At 41.2% G+C, this 20245-nt stretch overlaps 1 protein-coding gene across 6 annotated transcripts in view; it reads right to left on the bottom strand.

The window, feature by feature from the left end:
• Nucleotides 1-10746: 10746 nt before the first annotated feature.
• The window catches only part of LEF1 (lymphoid enhancer binding factor 1), a 70916-nt gene continuing 61417 nt past the window's right edge, over nt 10747-20245 (bottom strand). For all 6 annotated transcript variants that reach the window (XM_063421529.1, XM_063421530.1, XM_063421531.1 and 3 more), the window contains one exon: nt 10747-11891. In XM_063421529.1, coding sequence (XP_063277599.1) covers nt 11812-11891 — 80 coding nt within the window. In that variant the 3' untranslated portion in view covers nt 10747-11811. The remainder of the gene's footprint in view (nt 11892-20245) is intronic.

Below are 20245 nucleotides of genomic sequence, written 5' to 3'. Positions count from 1 at the left end.
AAAATTAAGGAATTAGCCAGAAGTAGGATTTTCACTCCTGAATTTTACAAGAATTTCTACAGCTTTGATAGTTTAAAGGTTTCTAGAGAGCTTAAAGAGTATGTAACGAAATACAGGAATTGTGTGTTGCCACCTTTTTGTCAGTAAAGATTATTTCTCATCCCTTGCTGTGTCTGTGACTGGAAGCAGAGGTACATGAGCCACTTTCCACTCCACACAGTGTTGATGAAGGGAAATCTGCTGGTTAGTACCTCAGTACATTAAACCTGCTCTCACCATTCAGCTCTCCTTGAATTGTTATTAATAGTGGAAAGAAGATTGTGGAAAAAATGAGGGACAGAAGAGAAAGGAGGGAAGGGTGTTTGGTTTCCCTCACTGCCTACTTTTAAAACTTTTAGTCTTTATTATCCTTTCTGCCAGCAGGCCTCACGGATTTAGAGCATTTTTCCCACTTTGGTCACAACTTTGGGATGTACACTTGGCACAGTTTAAGGGCAACCTTACAGCCAACAGCTGATGAGTAGGACGTGAGCCCAGCAACTGCAGCTGGGAAAATGGCTCCAGATTCAGCATCTGGGTCATTTCAGCTGCCAAATGTGCTCCATCTGTGGTCACCCTAGCTGCTGACACAGCGGGGGAGAGAACAGGAGCACAGCAAATTTTAAACAGGGACTTGAAAGCAGAATCTATTCGGCAGAGGAGGGTGCTCTGCAGGAGTGGCTGATTGAGTGTAAAGTGCAAGAGGTGGCAGTAAAGTTTGATCTGAAGAGGAATTAAGTGTGTAAAATTGACTGACCGAGCAACTGCATAAAATAACTCAGAAAGATAACTTCTTTCTTTCATAGATGAATTATATTTGTCCCCAAAGCCATCTGACCCAAAGGTTTTGAGGTGACAGTGCAAATACCCTTCAAAAACCAATTCACATGAGTTAACTTCAGGATCTAGTATGGGCTCTTCGGAGCCATGAGATGCAGTACTACCAGCCTTGTAATTCAGCAGTGAATCATGTCTCTGAAAAGCAAAGGTAGTGGCTTCTGAATGAGATTCCATTGTGGTTTGGGTTTGTTTTCTTATTTGGTGGCTTTTTCTGTGGGTGGGGCTCTTACACACTTCCAGGTATCTGTGAAACTTTTGAGGTTCATCAGCTGATCTCTTCTGGAAACTCACTTATTATAAATTAGTATATATTTATAGGTAAAGAAGCAAAAAATTAGAAATTTGCTGTATAAAGTGAAGTGTAGTGAGATACTACTGTCTTGTTAAATCTGTTACTAGAATGAGAAGGGCATCTGAAAAAGAGGTGTTTTGTTTGCCTGCCCAAAAGGTGATTTTGATGTGAAAAGGTCTGTATGTTCCTGACTTTGTGCCAGGCTTTGGTCAGTAATGTCTGCAAGTGACTGAGGTGTAAGCGGATGCAAGGCAGTGTATTCCTGTGGCGAGGTGTGGTGCTAGGAGGTGGGTGCTAAAGGATGGAGGTACTTACTAGCAGATATTCTCTGTTGTTTAATGCAAGCTTGTTATTCTTGCATTTAGAGAAAGTCCCTTCACAGGGGGCTTCAAAGATGTGGGCAAACTACATACACCTTCTGTATCTTGTAGAGACCAACTTTTCCTAGAAATTTATTGCTGACAGTTCTGGAGCTAATTTTTTCTAGAGGGCCACTGGTAGCTGTGGTGCTATATTCTTCCTTTTCTAACTAGTACCAGAACAGTGGTACCACATTTCAGTATTTTTATTCACTACAGTTTGTAACTATATGAGCAATTATAAAAGTGACCTGAGCAATGCCTTTTCTCTGTACTTTTTTGGAGGAGCTGAGACCAGGAGCAAAAAGCAGATGGTGTGGTTCTTTTGAGAGCTAGATCTTTTCATGTTATATGCTCCTTCAGTAGCTTTTCCTGTTATTCACAGCCAGAGGGATGTGCTTCTACTGAAATCTGTTAGAGAAGGGTTAAGTACAGCCACAATCTGGTAACTGTAAAGATGATTTGTAGAACGATCTGCTTTGAGCTTTATGATCCTCTCAAAAGTTCACATCAGAACTGAAATCACTCTTTATATATAATTTACTATCCAGTATACTTGTTTGCTTATAAATGCAATGCTTATATTTAAGACTCTGCACTTATAAATAAGTGCAGAGTCTTAAATTAAATGTACGAGATAACAGAACAGTCTGTGATGATGTCAGGTGTTACTGATAATATATTAGGTTTGGGTTTATATGCCCATGGAGGAACTTCACACTTGTTCAATTCACTCTTCTGTTTTATTCCCTTAGAGGTTTTCTGTTTGGTTTTCCATCAATTGCAAATAACTAAAGGCAGTGCATTCTTTGCAGAGAAACCAGCACTATAAAGCTCTAATGCTGGCTTGAAGTTTTGGTTGCTTCTGGGGCAGTAATAATACAAACCATCCAACCTAGTTATTAAAGGAGCCACTTCTTTTGCCATGTGGTGGCATGAGGCATTGCAGTGAGGCGTAAGGCCAAGATTTGTTCCCAGCCTGGGGTCAGAGGCTGCAAGTTGGCCACGGCACAGGAGGATATTTTAGCACAAGGCTTTTGCTTGGCGGGCACTAAGGAACTTGTCGCTTACTTTGGCTATCCTGTGTGCCAGATAACAGGATTTTTTCCTAGTCTGTTGTTTGCTGCTGCTTTGCTTTGTGCATCTCTGTCCTGCCTGGTAACAGCTTCTTCTATTCTGGTCCATTTTTTCTGCCAGTAACCACTTCTAGGGTGGTTTTCTGTAAATGGAGAAACCCTTATAGTTAAAGAATGCAAGTTTTTTGTCATTAGTAACTTAAACCCCGCATTTGGAGTCTTAGCTTCAGCAACAAAAATGTTGTGGATTAACCACTTTCACCAGCAAGAGGCCTTCTGATGAGCTGTGGGAAGAAGTGTATGCTTGGTGGTAGGTCTACAGTAAACAGCTGGAATTTGCATGTGGTGAATTAGCACCAAATAAAATCCCCCTTTTTTGTTCTTAATTATCCTTGCATACTCAAATGGACCTATTAAACATTTGTGCAATAGAAATTGGTAAAACCACACAAGTACAGTTAGTGGATCTTGATTGGGCATGGGCTGACATTGCTGTGTTGGTGGCAGGACCTATGTAGGTAACATATAATCCAAGGAAGGGACCACTCTGATCCCTGACTCCTTGGCATGCAGTGGTGCCCTGATTTGGATTGGAGCATTGCAGTCATTCAAAGAAAGCCCTTGCTTCAACTCAGAATCTTCACCTCCTTTACACTGACTTTGTTTGGGACTGTTGCTTTGACTCCTACACAGCCACAAGCATAAGCAGGTGTAAGATACGCTGCATTTGTATTTCACAGGCTTCTTAGTTGGTTTTCTCTAAAGAGGTTGTAAAAGATAAACTGTTTCTGGCAACTACTTTATTTCTCTGAATATGTCAAGACAGCTAATGGGTTCCTTACAGCTGATGTTGCAATTCTTTCTTCCTGGCAATTTAGGGTGAAATTCCTAAAAGCCTTTTATTTCAGTTGGAAGCCTAGTTATGTTTTCCAGAATGTCTAAACAGATGAGGCATCTAGCTTCCCATCATTTTTTCTCAGCTCTGAAATCCCTCTCAAAACCTGAAGAAAATATTTATTGAAGAGCCTGATTTTGGGGGTCCTAGTTTATTTTTAAATCTTGAACCTAATTTCTAAAATAATGGGGAATATTAGAAAAGAACTGGCATGGACTTCAATGGCAAGTTTTCCCACCTCCTTTCAGTTCTTGAGACAATGTGAAAGAAAACACCTTTCTTCCTCTGTTTCCTCTTTTTCTATGTTCTTGAACACAATTACTTGCAAGAACAAAATTCTGCTCTCGCTAATTAGTGACTTCAGACAGTAACAATCAGACTGTGCTTTTAACTGTCTGAAAAAAGTACTGCCCTCTGATTGCTTCACCCTCTCCTTTCACTTTCTTTTGAATCAAAGGGTTATCCCATCTGCTTACAGATTGATTTTTGAGTGCTTCTGTGACATCAGTGTCAGAGAGTGAGCGGTGGACACTCAAATAATTTTTGAAGTGCCTTAAAAGACTTCTGTGAGTCCATTGAGGTGGAGCATGGGTGAAATAAACTGCAGGGAAATAGCTCATTGAGAGGGGGCTGATTTGAATGAGGGTGTGGATTCTGAAACCAGTCAGAGTACTTTTAGGAAAACGGCAGTATGTGTGAAGTGTGGGATTAAGGATGGTCTTGAGGATATTTCTTTTAGTAGGAGAGAATGTGGGAGGACAGGGAGAAGATGCTATGAATTTCACATAAGTGGTTTTCCTGATACCATTTTTTTATTGATTTAAACAAAACCATTACTTAAAACTGAGGAAGAGGTCTTTCTCTTTCTTAGAGACTTAGCATTTTATTTTTGGCCAAGACTGAAAGCTATTGTTGCCTAAGTTGACGCATAAGTGGCAAATCTATGAACTGAAGCCAGTATTGTTACTTAGATCTAAATTTGTAAGGACATTTGGTTGTCATAGATTAAATGATGAACATACAGTTTACCTCAAAGACACAGTTATATTCTACAGACTATTTGCACATGTTTACAGCTGAAATCATTGCTTAGCCTATTGACATGTGATATTTGAAGTAGCAGTGGAAGGGGAGAATAATGGCAAACGATGAGTATGTCAAATGATCGTACAATTGGCACTGTCTTCACCCACAGGCTCACTGCTTTTTAGCAAAGGCCAAGGCTTTTCCACAGTGGTAGGCATTTCTAACATTACAAGGAGGAAACAAAAAATTGCTTTTATTGTGTTTTTAGGGAATGAACTGTTTCAGTTACAGATAAGACTGGGCTTAGCTACTGCTGGTATCAGTTTGACTTAGAATTTCATGTCATTCATGTTATGAGAGTAGTGCTAGTCCACAGGCACATAGCTCAACTTACAATGGATTTATGTTGAAATTGGGAACTAAAATCTAAAATTCAGTCTAAAAGGAGTGCCGTATTCTCTAACTTCTGCATGCAGTTTTGGAGGGCTTGCTGAATCTGCTGGGGAATGAGAGAGAAAGAACAAAGTTTGATATTTGGCAGCTGGAAATCCAGCATGTGGTAGCGGATTTTAGATACCTTTGACTAGAAGGTTTCAGGATGTGAATTAGCAAGGACATCCTTCAACCCCAACTACCGTATGCTGCAAAGACTGTGACAGGCTTTTCTACCCTGGTTAGGAGTTCTCTTCTGCAAATCACTTAATTTAATTAAGCATTGGCCACAATGTCTAAAAGAAACTGGATGAAATCTGGTAAAGGGACAGGTGAGAAAGTCCTATCTAGTCTTCATTGTTCAGCAGGGAGTGATGAGTAGATGGAACTTGTGTTTGCACGTTTCCATTTCATCTTTTCTGTGAGCTGTTGCTTCTGCTTAATTACACCTTCAGCCTAAGCGTGGGTCTCTCCACACTACCCTGGGGTCATGGCAAGGTAAATGCTGCAATAGCAGTAGTGCCCAATAGAAAATAGTTCAAATGAAACTGAAATCCACACCCATCGCTTTCTCTGTGCTTTGCTCTCTGTGTTCTGTCTGGGTTTCTTTGCCATTGCCTCTGAAAGTGAGCTAACTTCTGGCCAAAAATGGCAAGGGGTTAAGCTAATGAGACAATGGCTGGAGTAAGGTAAACTTAAGAATTCTTTGAATTTTGGTTGATAAATACAGTATATTCCATCCATGTTTATATAATTGATGTTATGATAACTATACCTGTAGTGTAGCTGTATGTATCTCATTTAAAATATCCCTTAATTCTTCCGTCTGTGGTTTACATGAGTTACATATAATTGCATCTGATCCTCACAACAAACCTGGGAGCTAAGTAGGTACCGTCCTTGTGCTTGGGGAACAGATATGCAGGGAAATCATTCCTTCACTTCTCTAGAAAAAAGTGTTTCTCCCCTTTCTTCCTTCAAATTGCTTTTATTTCCAAACTGGACAGAATGAAAATACAGTATCAGTGTTAGACCTGTGCTAGATTTAAGTCCAGGTTTTTAGGTTCATAGGAAATCCAGCATTAGGTCATTAGGAAAGAAGGGACTACTTCTGAGTGGGTGAGCAAGGCTGTTCCATCACCAGGGAACTCTTTCTGCCAACGAGGACAGGCCAAGAGCAGAGGAGTCAGTCAAACACAAGAGAGAAAGGGGAGGAAGGAGGAGCCCTAGAGTAGAAGTGAAATCAAGTGGACTAGAGGAAGAAGGGAGTAAACTACTTGAATATTGAGAAATGGCTTGCAATTCAGCTTCAGTATGTAATTTCAGTAAATTCACACTTACTAAACAATTAAATATGGGTAGTCACTACTTCAGAGTACCAGTATAAGCAGAATTAGACTCCTCAGTGATTAACTAAGTGTTGTGAGTGGTTTAATTTCTTGTCATGCAGTTTTACCAGTCCCACTCAAAGGGAAACTTTGACCATATGTGAAATCTGCCATATAAAACCTGAATTTTCAAACAGTGGTCATTAATGGTTAAATTTGTTGAGGGTTATTAGATTAAAGTGTTTTGATTGTGAATTCTTTCAGGTTATTGTTATAAAAAGTTGAGTACAATTTGAAGCTGTCAGGTCTTTACAGGAAAAAAGCAGTGGCTGTTCTGTCACATGGTTTGTTTGCAAATATGTTTACTGCCTATTAATTTAGGATTAATAGAGTGTAGAATGAAAGAAGTTGCTGCTGATGTTAATCATGACAAAATTAAACATTTCACAGAGAAGAGTAAAAAGGAAAAGTATTTCAGGGTAGCAAAAACAGCAACTAGAATGTAAGAATCTTGTCCCTCAGGCTTTTTTCAGTCAAGGGATGTAGTCACTGCCATGTTGTGATGTGTGCTGTCTCCTCTTTTATTATCCAGCACTTTGCTTTCACTGGCAGGTGCCAAGGAAAACGAATCCTATAGCATTTTGCTTTGTCAGGATCTGAGTCCTTGTTTCTGCGGCTTTTTCTCTCTGTCTTAAAACACAGAGATGTCCTAACTCAGCCAAATAGATATCCTATAGGACTTTTTTAGCCACTTTTCCTAGCTGTAGGAAATTTGTATAAATGCAAAGAATGGCCTCTCCAAATAAGTTTTCTGACCATAATTGAGTTTTGGACTATCTTATTTTTCTTATTGTGCTCAAGATTTTATTATGTCAGTTACCTTTTCTCAGCACAGTGAAGAGTACAGACCACTTCTTGGGTGAGTTGCTCTTCTAGTATGAAGCAGAAATTTTTCTCCTAGCTCTGCTAGTTTATGCTGATTTTCCATAGCTGACAGGTTAATGAATCTGTTGCTTATTTGAATGTGTTTGGTTTCTGGAAAGTGGGATGAGTGAGTTTATCAAAATGTGGTTTGTAGAACATAATTCACAAGAAGAAAACCTTAGTTTTCTAAGGTTCCCAGACCAGGTATGCAATGACTGTTATCTCAGCCAAGCAGACATCTGTGATTCAGTGAAGGCATGGTTGTTGCAGGAGGAGTATCCCAGCGAAAGAGAAGACATCATTTAAAACCCATGGCCTGAAGGTATGACTGTTTTTCTGGGAGGGTGGGGAGCACTATTTCAGTCCTTGTTTTGACCTGGCCAAAACCTGGTGATTAAGAGGTTCATTTCCCCTATTTCTGGCACATGTTTCTTTTCCTGGGCAGATGCTCATTTGCTTGCTTGGCTTTCTAAACCTGAGCTTCATACCTATGAGGAGACTCAAATTCATACATTAATCCAGAGTTTCTCTTCCTGATGTGTTGTGGAGAAATGAATGTGTTTGGGCATACTTTCTAGGTTTTTGGTTTCATCTCGGAATGTGTTTATAGCCATTTTCCTGTTACAGCTTCTCCTTTTGGCTGACTTCCTTTCTAGCCCAGTATTTCTTCACTCACCTGACTTAGGAGAAATGTATTCATAGCTGACGGACTTCTGACTATTTGTGGACTTCTTTCCCCTCTAATGTTCTACTTTGTGTTAGGTCCTTATTGTGGAGGAGAGACTTCCTTGCATGTTAGTCCCCTTGCAAATGAAGGAAAAAAACTGCAGCTGCCTCATGGGAGAGGCTACAGGGCATTTCTTAAGTCTCAGTAGTGTCCTTCATTTTCTGCCAGTCTTCCTAAAGCCTAATTAGCTGCCACGTAGATCAGAGCATGAGGCCACCAGGAAACAGAATGGTTGCTTCAAAGCCTTGTGCACTGGAGTGGTTTCAAAAGAGTGCAGACAACTGATGCTGTGGATTCTGCATCTCCTAGAGCCTGGAGCAAGGATTGGGTCCTTAAGGTCCTACATTTGCTGCAAATTGACCCAGCCATCAAGCTGTCCCTTGTACAACTCAATTACTGCCTTTTCTGCTACCTAATCCAAAGAGGAAACTACAACAGAAGATAATTCAGTAGAGCTGATGAGTCCCTATAAGCACAACTAGTGAATCTGTCATCAAAGTTAGCTGAAGCATTGTTCTTTTATGTAACACGGGAAATGGCTCTGGTCCAGGTGATCCAGAAGCCTGAGGAGCCAGACCATCCTGTGACGTTGGCCTGATTAGCTGTAAATAATCCTGGCTCAATTCCCCTGTGTCTGCTGGTTTTGCTGAGGGGAGGGGGAAGGCTGTGTGTTTCCTAGGTACTTGGATAGCTCTGTGTTTATGAACTTGACTAGCCATGCTGTGATCCATGCAAGAGCTGCTTTTAGTACATGCACAGAACCAAGTGTGGGGGCAGAGAGTGGTTTGTGAATGCTTGTACAGAAGTGTCTGGATAATTAACTCAGCCATTAGGTAGGAGCATTTAAATCTTTGAAGATGTTTTCTTTGGGAAATACAGGATAATCATCTCCTCAGGCACCCAAAAGAGACAAGGTTAGATTCTCCTAAATTGCTCATCAGGAATTTAGGTGCTGGTTTTGACTCTCACCTGGAATAATTTGTCCATGTCACAAGGATTTTGTCCATGTCACTAGTCTTACTGCCAAGGTAGCTGATCATCGCTTGGCCGTCTTTACGAGCTCATCCATCTCCACTGACAAGCTGGCACAGCACAGTGAAGGCTCTTTCGGTCCCACAGGGACAAATGCCAATTAGCGGGGGGGCAGGAGTGGACACAGACCCAAGCCACAGGGGGCATTCCAGGACAGCAGGGTTACTCTGTTTCAGGTGTTCTCATGGCAGCATCTTAAGCCTTGCATATTAGTTAACCATTCCCATAGCTGCTCTATGTGAAAGGTCTTTGATCTATGAATGAGCCCAACACATGGTGCTTGTTCACTGTATGTTAACAGCAGAGATATTATTTTTAGCTCCCAAATTCTTTTTTTTCACTGTTAGAGCTGAAAGACCTTTCATCCTTAAGGCAGGCAACTGTTCACAACAGTGTTACTGGGGACAATGTGCTACATGAAGCCAACACTTCCATTGGGAACAATTTTTTTCAGAATGGGTAAATGTTTTTTTAAATAGCCGTTAAAAAATTTAAGTGAAGTAGTCATGTTTTATAAAGTTCTAAAAAGAACTGTTGTATTTGGAACATGTAATTTGCAGATCTCACTGCAGTAATCCTTGATTTAGAACAATTACAGCACTAAGCACTTGCCTTTTTTTCCCCTTTAAAAAACAAAACCAAACCCCAAACCAAAAGCCAGACAGGTTTCCAGCAAAGACTGGGATAATTGAATGGAAACATAGCCAAGTCTTGCAAAACTCCAGTATATAGTTGCTATTCTCTCAAGAGATATTTTCTACTGCCATCTGAGAGCCTGGTCACTTGTTTTTTGGGTTTGTTTTGTTTTGTTTTTTTAACATAATCACTAGTTGCTGGAAATAAATATTGCAAGAACTAATATGCTGATGCCAGCCTTAAAACTGGGCATGTGTGCACTGCACACTGGTTTAAGATGTTTTATAACATTTTTAATTATGAAATTTCTTATGCAACTGAGTTAAAGGGTCATTTATAAACAATCCAATTCCAAAGCTTCCTTAGGCAGTAACTGACCTGTGTCATTTTCTTGCAGCTTAAGCTTGACTCAGTCCAGTCTCACACCGCACAAGATTTGTGAGCTGGAATAAAAAGAATGCTGATTCAATGTACAGTTCATAATATTTCTTTTCCACTCACAGTTCAGTGGAGTAGTTTATCTGTGGCTCCAGTGTGGGGGGCATTTTTAAGACCCTTAGTAGAAGTGAGGCAGCTGTGCTGCTTGCTGTGGCAGAAACATCTCCCAGGCACCACTGGCAGTAAGCAGGCCATGCCAGCTCTGTCTCTCTGACAATGAAACCAGGCCTTGCACAGCTGATTCTGCAGCCAGCTTCAGTCCCTGGCTGTGGGATAAATTTATACAGCTACAAGAAATTTAACTGTAGGCCTCTATCTCTCGTGTGGGTATGGACTGCATCCAGACAGATGCAAATCCATATTCCTAACCATCACCTTAAAACCACTGCTCCCTTCCCTAAAATTTTGCTAGGAAAATTATGATGGAAGGATCCTTAGTACTTCCACTTAGGCCAAAGCTAACTGAGTAGCACAAGGGAGCATTGAACCTCCCCATTCCTTATTCCTGGTATGGAAGGGAGACTTCTGCTCACTTTCAAAGAAAAAGTCATTTTCCAAAATCACTTCAGATGAGCAAACAACCAGACACATTGCATTTCCTGCAACAGAAGACTGAGTTAAAAGTCTTCAGCTTTACAAGTGCTTTGCTGTGCTTTCCTGAGCTTGCTTCTACCTTTGAGGGATAAAAAAGCCAATTTTAAAGACAGTTATCTTCAGTTTTATTACAAAGCTTTTATTAAAAAACAAATGCTCAGCACATTAACTCAAATTGGAATGACAAAAAAAAAATTGGTTGACAGTATTTTTGGCAAAGGCTGTGCCTTACTATTTTAAAAAATGGGTACATCAATGCTCATTTCAACAACTGGCATAAAATCCCACTAACAGGCTAACAAAAACAGATACAAATACAGAACAATTGAAGTAATAATTCAAGTGCTGGGCTTTTTACAAGGAGAAGGGGAATGGGTGAGAAGGAGAACTCACTGCAGTCAGATTTGCTGGATGTATTGCTTATGTTTACAGAGTAGATGATGCAAGACTAACATGTCTGTTGACCAGCTGACTGTTGTTACATTTATTTAGTTCTATAGGACACTGTATTATATAGACTGAGAGGCCACTATTTGTTACAAATAGTTTAACAAAACAGCCACCTTTTTTTCCATACAGATTTTTCCTCTGGCAGAAAAAAAAAAAAAGAAGAAAAAGAAAAAGGAAAAAAAAATCCTTTTATTTTAAAAGTATTTCAGATTTCTGACACTTGTTTAAAAGCTCATACCTAGTAAAATATACACCAAAGAAATTACAAACTAAAAGTTAAAATATAAAAGCATTCAAGTTTCTTAAAAAAAACTAAAACCAAAATTGATCCTGTCGCACCATTAAATAAAAAGAAGGTTGAGCGTGTCATCCTGGTCCAGGCAAATTCCATTCCTCGATGTGCTGTATGGGGCAGCTGTGGTCTACATTATTCTGCTGGCTGAAGCAGGCAGAGACAGCCATGCTACTGTGTTTGCTGACTCAATATGGACACAGATGAGACAGGGGCTTAAGAGTGCAAGGCAGAGGTGAAGACAAAAGCTGCTCTGCTGACCCAGGAGCTCATTTGCTCTATTTATATCGGGGCTGGACCTCGTGATAGTGAAGGATTTTGGCAGTGATTGTCTTTATGATTCAGTGTCTCTAGCAGTGACATCAGGGTGAATGACATCCTAGACAGACTCCTTGGGGGTGGTCTGTGTGGATGAAGGACACACCTAGGGTTTAACAAGCTTCCATCTCCAGAAGGGGTCCTGGTGTCGCCGCCTTTGCTTTGCAAGTTGAGAAAGCATTTCTTTTCCCACCTACAGAGAAGAGGAGGGAAAGAGAGAGAGAAAGTGATAAAGAGTATCTGAAGCCTTTAAAAAAGAAATTTCTTCAAAGAAGCTGGTGATTGGTCACTGTAACTCTTACAACTGTATTAATGGAATGTGCATTACAATGTCAAAGTTAAATGCAAGATTTATTACTACCTGATTATGCTTTAAGTTTGCAACCATATTTTTGGAAAGTACTTTGGATTGTAAAGAGATACCAACTAGAAAGGTAGAGTTTTAAACATCCAGCATATTACAGAAGTACTTCCCTTTTGTAGTGGATTTCATTTATCTACAACATTTGACCCAGATACCATTACAAAATTAGACATCCTCAGGCTTTAGTACTGCAGTGCAGTGGTTGAGGTCAATTTAACCTCTATTTCAGAGCCTCAAGCTCTACTCCCTGCAGACATGAAAAAATGCTGTCTTCTGCTAGCAGTTTGGTAGAGGAATGTGGTGGATGAGGCTTGTGTGAACAATGATTCTACCATCCATCCTTATGATTGGAGAGGATTTGTTCTGCTCTTCAGTGGGGTAGGGAACATCTTCCAGCTGTGTGAGAACCATGGGCCTTCTTCCTAGCAGCAAAGTTCACTAGATCTTGGAAGGATTTATATTCTTAGAGCATGTGAAATGGTCCACAGTACAGGCCTCATAGGAACTGTTCATCCAGAGAGGAACAGTTTTTCCTCACTAGGTCTCTGGGTTACATCAGCAGATTTATGAAATTGCCAACTCAACCATCACCCTTGCCCATCTGATCCAGACAAATGGGTTATAACAGGATCTCCACCCCAAATCTCTCTAACGAGCCAGATGTTTTTCCACACATGGACACATGTTCTCCAGTGACTGTTTGGGCATTATTGGTATCTCAGAAAAATCAGCATTAACCTCTAGGTCTCCAGGTACTACTCAACTGCCAAACAAATAGATGGTTCAACGAGCAAAACTTTTGAGAGTGATCAAAATTAGCACAAGAATGCAGTTCTGTGGAGAAGGTAAATGGATTTTCATCAGAAGAAACACAAAATGCTTAAGTCACATAAAGAGGATACACTGCCAGCACCTTGAGTCATGCAAGGCAAGACAGAACAAGTTTATGAAGAAATGGTTTAAAACCACAAGTCAAACTTCTTTTAGACTAATCATGACAGATAGACTGCTAAAGCCTGCAAGAGCCACAAGCTGAATTAGTCAGCAATTTTTACATTACATTACATTTCAGCAGTATTTAAAGCAGGGCTACCCATAACTGAGGGCCCACCTCCCATCTGCTGCAGCTTCCATGTAAACCAGTACAACACAAAGTGTTTCACACATAGTGGCTGAGTAGCATGGCAGCTCCTGAGTAAGAAGTTACACTGCCTCATGTAGTCCAGGTAGAAAGCCTCTACAGCTGATTTGGTACCCTTTGATTTTAATCAGCATAAGCTAAGGCTCCAAAATCTTACTAAAGTTGACTCCTTATCAGAGGTCACCCATGTGGCCATTGTTATAGTGGGAAGGAAAGTTGAGGACACCTAAGTTTAGCTGCAGACTAAGGCAGAAAAGACTAGCATGAATTTATAGCAAACTACTCTGTATAGATTAGATTTGATGCAGACTCCCCTGCTGCCCAAATATTGCCATCCCTGATACATAAGGAATAATTTACACCTGCTGCTGTAGCCACAAAAGGGCATTTAAAGCCACTGAGGCCTCTTAAACAGCACAGCTAGAAGTCCACTGGCAAACCAGCAGTTTCAACAGAGGTGGTCTGTATTGACTAATTCAGTTCCTATTTCCTCATAAAACCAGCCCATGTCCCAACTAAAAAAAGCCTCCTGAGCTTCCTGCCTTTTTTTTTTTTTTTTTCAAATTTTTTATAAAGTAGTGCAGTGCTCTGTAACACGTGCGGATCAAAGAGCTATGAAGGACTCTACCTTTCCAAGGAGCACGAAAGAGAGGCCAAGCAAACAGCAGAGAAATACTGGGGAGAGCACCCTGCAGCTTTATATTTATTTTGTGCCTTTTCATCCCGGAATTTCAAAGGTTTGGTCCAGGTTGCTCTTCCTGGGAAGGTTTTCCTCTCAGTCTTACATGAAAACATTCAGCTTCCTGTTGAGGAATGGCCTTGAGGCGCCAGGCCAGTAGTTCACAGCAGTCTGATACAAGCGCTGTGATTCAGAGCTAGTCCCCATTAGCAGCCAGGAATGTCTACTTCACTGAAGGAAATGAAATGCTCTTCTGTTGAGATGGTTCCCTGCCTCCTCCCCCCTTCCCTTACTAGCAAGCTGTCTTTGAAGTCAGGAGGTTAAAATAATGACTGTGGCCTTGCTCTGGCCCTCAGCTTTTTCCAACAGCAGCCACTGCTTCTCTCTCAATCCAGAGGCAGCTTTTGCAGCGCCTGTCTCCTTTCCATAGCTCCTAAATATGCCCAGCTCCTCCAGAGACACTACAGACACCATGGTGATTCTGGATGGGGACAGGCACAGGGAAGCCCCATGTGTTTTTATTTCCAAGCAGTACAGCAAATTACACAGTAGCCATTCTGAAAACAGCATCTAGAACCCGGCCTTTCCCCTGCTGCACATTAGGGCTAAATGCTGGAAATTGCTTCTACTGCTGATAAACCAAGTAATACCTAAAACATACGAGTGATGATGGTGTTGCATTACAGATATAAACCAGGTCAAATCAGGATTCTTTTCAAGAAACCACAGGCATGTGCTAAGGAGACTGGAGACTTCCCACATCTAAGGCTTCACTGGGGGGCTGCAGCTGAAGTCTCGCCAGGCAAGGCATGCCCTAGCAAAGCCCAATCCACAAGTGAAGTCGGCACAAATCAAAGACTGCAATTATAGCTCCCTGGCTGTGGTTAGGCTTCAAAGAAAGTGCTGCAAGTCACATTTTACATATGTGAAGTCTTGAGCCTGAGCCACAATAGGAGGCACTGTCTGTGCCATTTGCAGTGTACATCTGACTGCAGGAGGAAAGGGAAAAAAGAAAAAGAAAACGCCACCTTGAGAAAGAAACAGACATAAGATTCAAGAATAATGCAGTGCATAAAGAAAAGCCTTATTACTGAAGTGAAAAAACTGTAAAGTTTTGCTACAGTAAAACTAAAGTCTCCTAGCAAGGCCAGGCTCAGTGGCTGAGGGGATTACAGGGGGATCTGAAGTCTTCCCCATGCTTCGGAATGAGATGGATTGAAGGGTGGGTCCACAAATATATTTTACCTTTTCTAGAACAAGGGAGAGAATTATGCAGCTTCATCCAGGTCATGCTAATTAGAAAAGGTTGTTGAAGAAAGTCAAGAGTGTCCAGGCCAGTACAGGAATAAGCATGGAGCAAAAGAAATACCTAACCCTTCAAAGAGGGCAAGGGATATCAAACATTTTAAATGAGGTACTTTTTTTCTACGCCTTTCCCTATCGCATTGTTTGGATACAGTTCTAAGAAGAGACAAGACTACATAGAACAAGAAGTTACATGTATTTATTTTTAAAAAGAAAAAAGTTCATCTCCAAACCTTTCTGTTAATCCGGTACTTCAAACAACATGGCAAATTCAGAAACCAAAGCTGAAACTGTAATTTTCTTTGCAAGTCTAAGATGAACATGTTCAACTTACTGCCAGCCATGGTTTATTCAATACTCCAGAAAGCCAGCTATGCAAAACCAGGTCATTATTTATCAGGGCGGTTCATGCTGTTTGTGGAGTCCCTCTGTATTTTCTTTAATAGCAGAGCTGGAGAGGGTTTCAGGCACGAGCAGATAGGTGCCGGCACTGCAGTCTGCTCCTCTTCCTGCCCAGCTGTGCCATGGTTTGTGGGTTTAGCCCAAACCAGATCTTTGAGATGTTCAGGGCAAACACAAACAAGCACTCGACAACCCTTGTTGTTTCTAAACAAAAAAAGCACCTCCCAACAAAACTCCAGTCATTTTAGTAATCCAATTTGCTGCAGGGTCCCACAAGCTGTTACAAAACATGGATGGAGAGACCTACGGGAGACAGGAAAAAGCTCTCTGCAAGAGCTGCATACCAGCAGGCAGCAGAGGAAACTTTTAAAGCTGCCTTTGTATCCTGAGAAATGACATAAAATTGTACCCTAAAACTGTAACAGATGCTGCCATGTTGAAACTGTTTTAGTATGAAATTTTTCTTGGTCTGTCCAACCTCTCCATCCCCCTTGCTACTTTTAACCTTGGTCCATTGTGGGCAACTGTGAATGGAGACTCCAACAGCAAATTATTCACTGTCGTTTTAAATGCCCTGAAATAACTGTCCCGGAAAATACCTCTCCATTAACTACAGGTGGAGCCTGGAGTCCTTAACTTCTGTCCTCATAGTTTGACCTCAGCTAGATGCATTACATGAGCAGCAGGAATATTCCTCCCCCAGCCTTCCCAAGACAGACCTCTTCCACAGTAGATTAGTTTCACCATGGAAAACATCCAGGTATTTCAGGGTTCCCATTTTGCACAGCTGACGGCAATGATGCCAAGCAGGTGTGGCTCTTATCAAAGGCCCCCAATGTAGGCAGCACAAAACTACAAGCTTTATCACTGAGATAGAATCTTTAAAATTATCTTACTGGAAGACCCAAGACATGTTTTTCCTGTTGGGGGTGGGAGGGGAGAGAGGTTCCATGTTTATAATAAAAACCAGATTGCCTCTAGACAGCTGTCTCTACCAGCTTCTTAAAGAGGAACAGTATACTAAAGGCAAGGAAGAGGGAGGAAGAAACAGGCTTGTCTCTTTTCTGTATCTTTATGGCACACAATAAATATTCAGAAGACTATTTTTAAAACTATTTGTTTTCTAGACTGAAATTGCTACTTCAGTTTTCACCTGCTGTAGCAGAGAAGAACATGAGGTATTGGTAAAGCAGTAAGTGAAAATTCTTTCAGGAGAAATAACATGGGTACAGTTTCCTTTGTAGATCATTTTTTTCTGCCACAATTAAACATATGTTAGAATTTACACTACTTTGAAAGACAATCTCAACAGTTATGTCTTCTGATACATGGAATAATATAAATAGTTGCTTTCATGAAACCAAAGGCAAGTCAGATGTAACCTAAATATCTTCCTGAGCTTCCATCAACTCTTCTACACAGAAGCATCCACAGAGCAACACTACCAGCATAAGACAACACTTCACAGAAACCACTACAGAATTTAAACATACCAACTTCACTTTGATGCGTTAACTCATCTCATCATAAAATCTCTACTGGTCCAAAATACACAACAGGAAGCCTGTGTACCTCAAGACACATATGTGAAGAAAACCAACTATTCATCGAAATGAAGTCCCACATAGCTTATGCATTTGCCTTTACACCATAGAAACCAATTCTGTATAGATATTTTGGCATTAATATTTTACCAGGTGCAATTTCAGATATCCCTGAGATGAAGGCTAGATATAAGGCTCTCATAACTCCTGAGTATAACTCTGATACAACTTAATATTAATGAGGGAACACATATCCTCTAACTTTTGCAAGGCGGAAGTAATTTCAGAAATTACGTCTCTCTGCTCACTTAAGACTACTTAATTCTCTTCAGCCCCTGATCCTACTGCACTGATGCCTGTGGCAAGAACACAAATTCTGAGATGGTCACTGGTGCCATTTTCCTCAGTTGCCTCTAACCCTGCTCACACACTACACCTCTGTGCCAATGACACTTTCACTGCACAAATGCTTCCAACATTTGCTCCTACCACTGGAAGGAGGAGCTGAAAGCTCATGTCCTGAAAGCTCTCGCTTAAGCCCGTAATGTCTCACTGACTTGTCAGGCTCATGTTTAAACTGGCCAGACAGTGGTGCTTCAGCTGGCAGTGCTATGAGCTTCCTTACTTGTATGGCTTTCGAATCTGCAAGCTTTCAAAACCGTCTATATGGTACAGTCTTAACAAGCAGGAAAAGGGTCAGAGATTTAAAAGATGACATGCATAAAAAATTCTTAAAGTAGAGGATTAGGAAACTGACTGGTATGAGAAGGTTTGCTCTATTAGCAGTGACTTTTGAAACATCATGGTTAAGGCTCCTTGATTTTGTTCTATTCTTTTGGTTAGTTTTGTCTTCAGGATGGCTAGGTTTGCATTTATGTGTATCAGAAGACCTCTTCAATCGTAATCTCTAAAATCAGAGGTAAATGGAAGGAAAACTTGGTGCTAGGGTATGTGAGGGTTTGCTAAGCTTTCACTGAATTGCATTTGAATACAATTCTGTTGAAATTAGAAGACAGGTTACACTTAAACTCAGTCTTCAGAAACAAATGGGAAAGACTTTGACAGTGTCATAAAAACTTGCTCTCTAGCTGGTCAGGAACAGAGTATCAAAACCTCATTTTTAATTTTTTTCATATAAATACACTAAAAAAAGTGAAATCGCAATGCAGCTCACCTGAGAAAAACAATAAAATTCTAAAGTTTTCTATCAACTGTAAATGAAACAACATTTCAAAGCCCTACATCTTATTTATGAAACAGTTTGTTTCTACAGAGTTTTTCTCATGACCTTAGACTTCTCAGTCTGGTGGTGAGTTTACTAAATCCACCAAAATACACCATTTTTATCCAGAGAAGAATGGTGCACAAGCAGTCAACTCCCTGTCTCCACCCTATCCCACAGGAAGAGTTAGAACAATAGTTGTCCCACTGCTCCCCTTCATTCTAGCCCAAGCCACCGACTGCTAACACCTCAGAAGAGAAACAATAAGGGTTTTTTTAATCACATGTAAATGTGGTTAAGTTCAAACCTCATTAAGCATCTCTAATTTCACAGCAAGTTCTGCAACTTGAGTGTCTTCAACAAAACAAACATGTATATTCACCTCCTGAATTACCTATTTTTTTGTATTTCTCAGTGTCAGTTTAAAACATGAAACAATGAAGATCAGCTTTATAACTGATCATGCTGCACTTGTTTTGCAAAAATCCTTAACATTTTTCTTATTTCTCTAATCCCATATCTATGCTGATTGTGTAGTTGAAAGTGTTCTGCTGTTCTTTAATTTGGAAAACCTATGCTTTGCTACCACCCTCACTTACCCTCCTCACAGGCTGTGATTGCACTGAAAATAGCTTTTCCTTTCCTTCCTTCCCTCCCTTCACAAGAGTCCTCCACCAGGATGATAAGGGAAGCAGGGACCTGGGTCTGCTCTGCTGCACCTCTCCCAGCAGGTGTCAGTCAGTGCCTCTCTGTACCTGTCACCTGCAATTGGGGCTCTTCAGGTTTGCTCTTCTGACCTTTTCCTTGGTGTCAGAGAGCCTCAAAGACAGGAGGGCTTCTTGCTGTCACAGCAAGGTCAGTGTCAGGTCAGAATTAAGCTGTGGGAGGGGGATGCACAGGAGGGACAGGATGCCGTCCAGAGGGACGTGGGCAGGCTTGAGAAGCGGCCTGGGCAAACTGCATGAAGTTTGACAAGTGCCGGGTCCAGCAACTGCATTAGGGCAGTCCCAAGCACAAATACAGGCTGGGTGGAGAAAGGACTGAGAGCAGCTCTGTGGAGAAAGACCTGGGGGTGCTGGTGGAAGAAATGCAGCCATGTGCACTCCCAGCCCAGAAAGTCAGTTGTATCCTGAGCAGTATCCAAAGCACCGTGGCCGTCGGGGCAAGGGAGGGGATTCTGCCCCTCTGCTCTGCTCTGGTGAGACTCCACCTGGAGGGCTCCAGCTCTGGGGTGCCCAACAGTAAAAGCACAAAGACCTGTGTGGCTGATCCCAAAGGAGGCCACAAAGATGCTCAGAGGGCTGGAGCAGCTCTCCTCTGCAGAGAGGCTGGGCTTGTTCAGCCTGGAGAAAGTTCCAGTGAGACCTTGTAACGTCTTCCAGTCTTCCAGTTTCTAAAGGGGGCCTACAGGATAGCTGAAGAGGGACTTCGTTTGTAGTGATAGGATAAGGGGGGATAGCTTTAAACTGACAGATAATAGATTTAGATTGGATATAAGGAAAAAGTTCTTTACTGTGAGGGTAGTGAGGCCTAGAGAAGATGCCCCATCTCTGGAAGTGTTCAAGGCCAGACTTGATAAGGTTTTGAGTAACCTGGTCTAGTGGAAGATGTCCCTGGCCATGGCTGGGGGGGGCACTGGAACTAGATAATCTTTAAGATCCGTTTCAATCCAAGCCATGATCTGTCTGAGGCTTGATCTGTCACTTTCTATGCAGGGCTATACTTCCTTTCTGTAGAAATTTTATGCCTATCTGAAATAACACAAATATTTCAATCCAGAAAATTTTCTTCTACTTATTCAGTCCCTCTTACCTGTAGATAATTGTGCTGAAGGCCATTATTCATAGGCAGAATGGGGAATACAGAAATATGGATGACACAGGAAACAAT

The sequence above is a fragment of the Prinia subflava genome, chromosome Z (genome assembly GCF_021018805.1).
Source record: "Prinia subflava isolate CZ2003 ecotype Zambia chromosome Z, Cam_Psub_1.2, whole genome shotgun sequence".
Taxonomy (NCBI): Eukaryota; Metazoa; Chordata; class Aves; order Passeriformes; family Cisticolidae; genus Prinia; species Prinia subflava.
The sequence above is the reverse complement of the archived record's forward strand: the minus strand, read 5'-3'. Positions and strand labels throughout refer to the sequence as shown.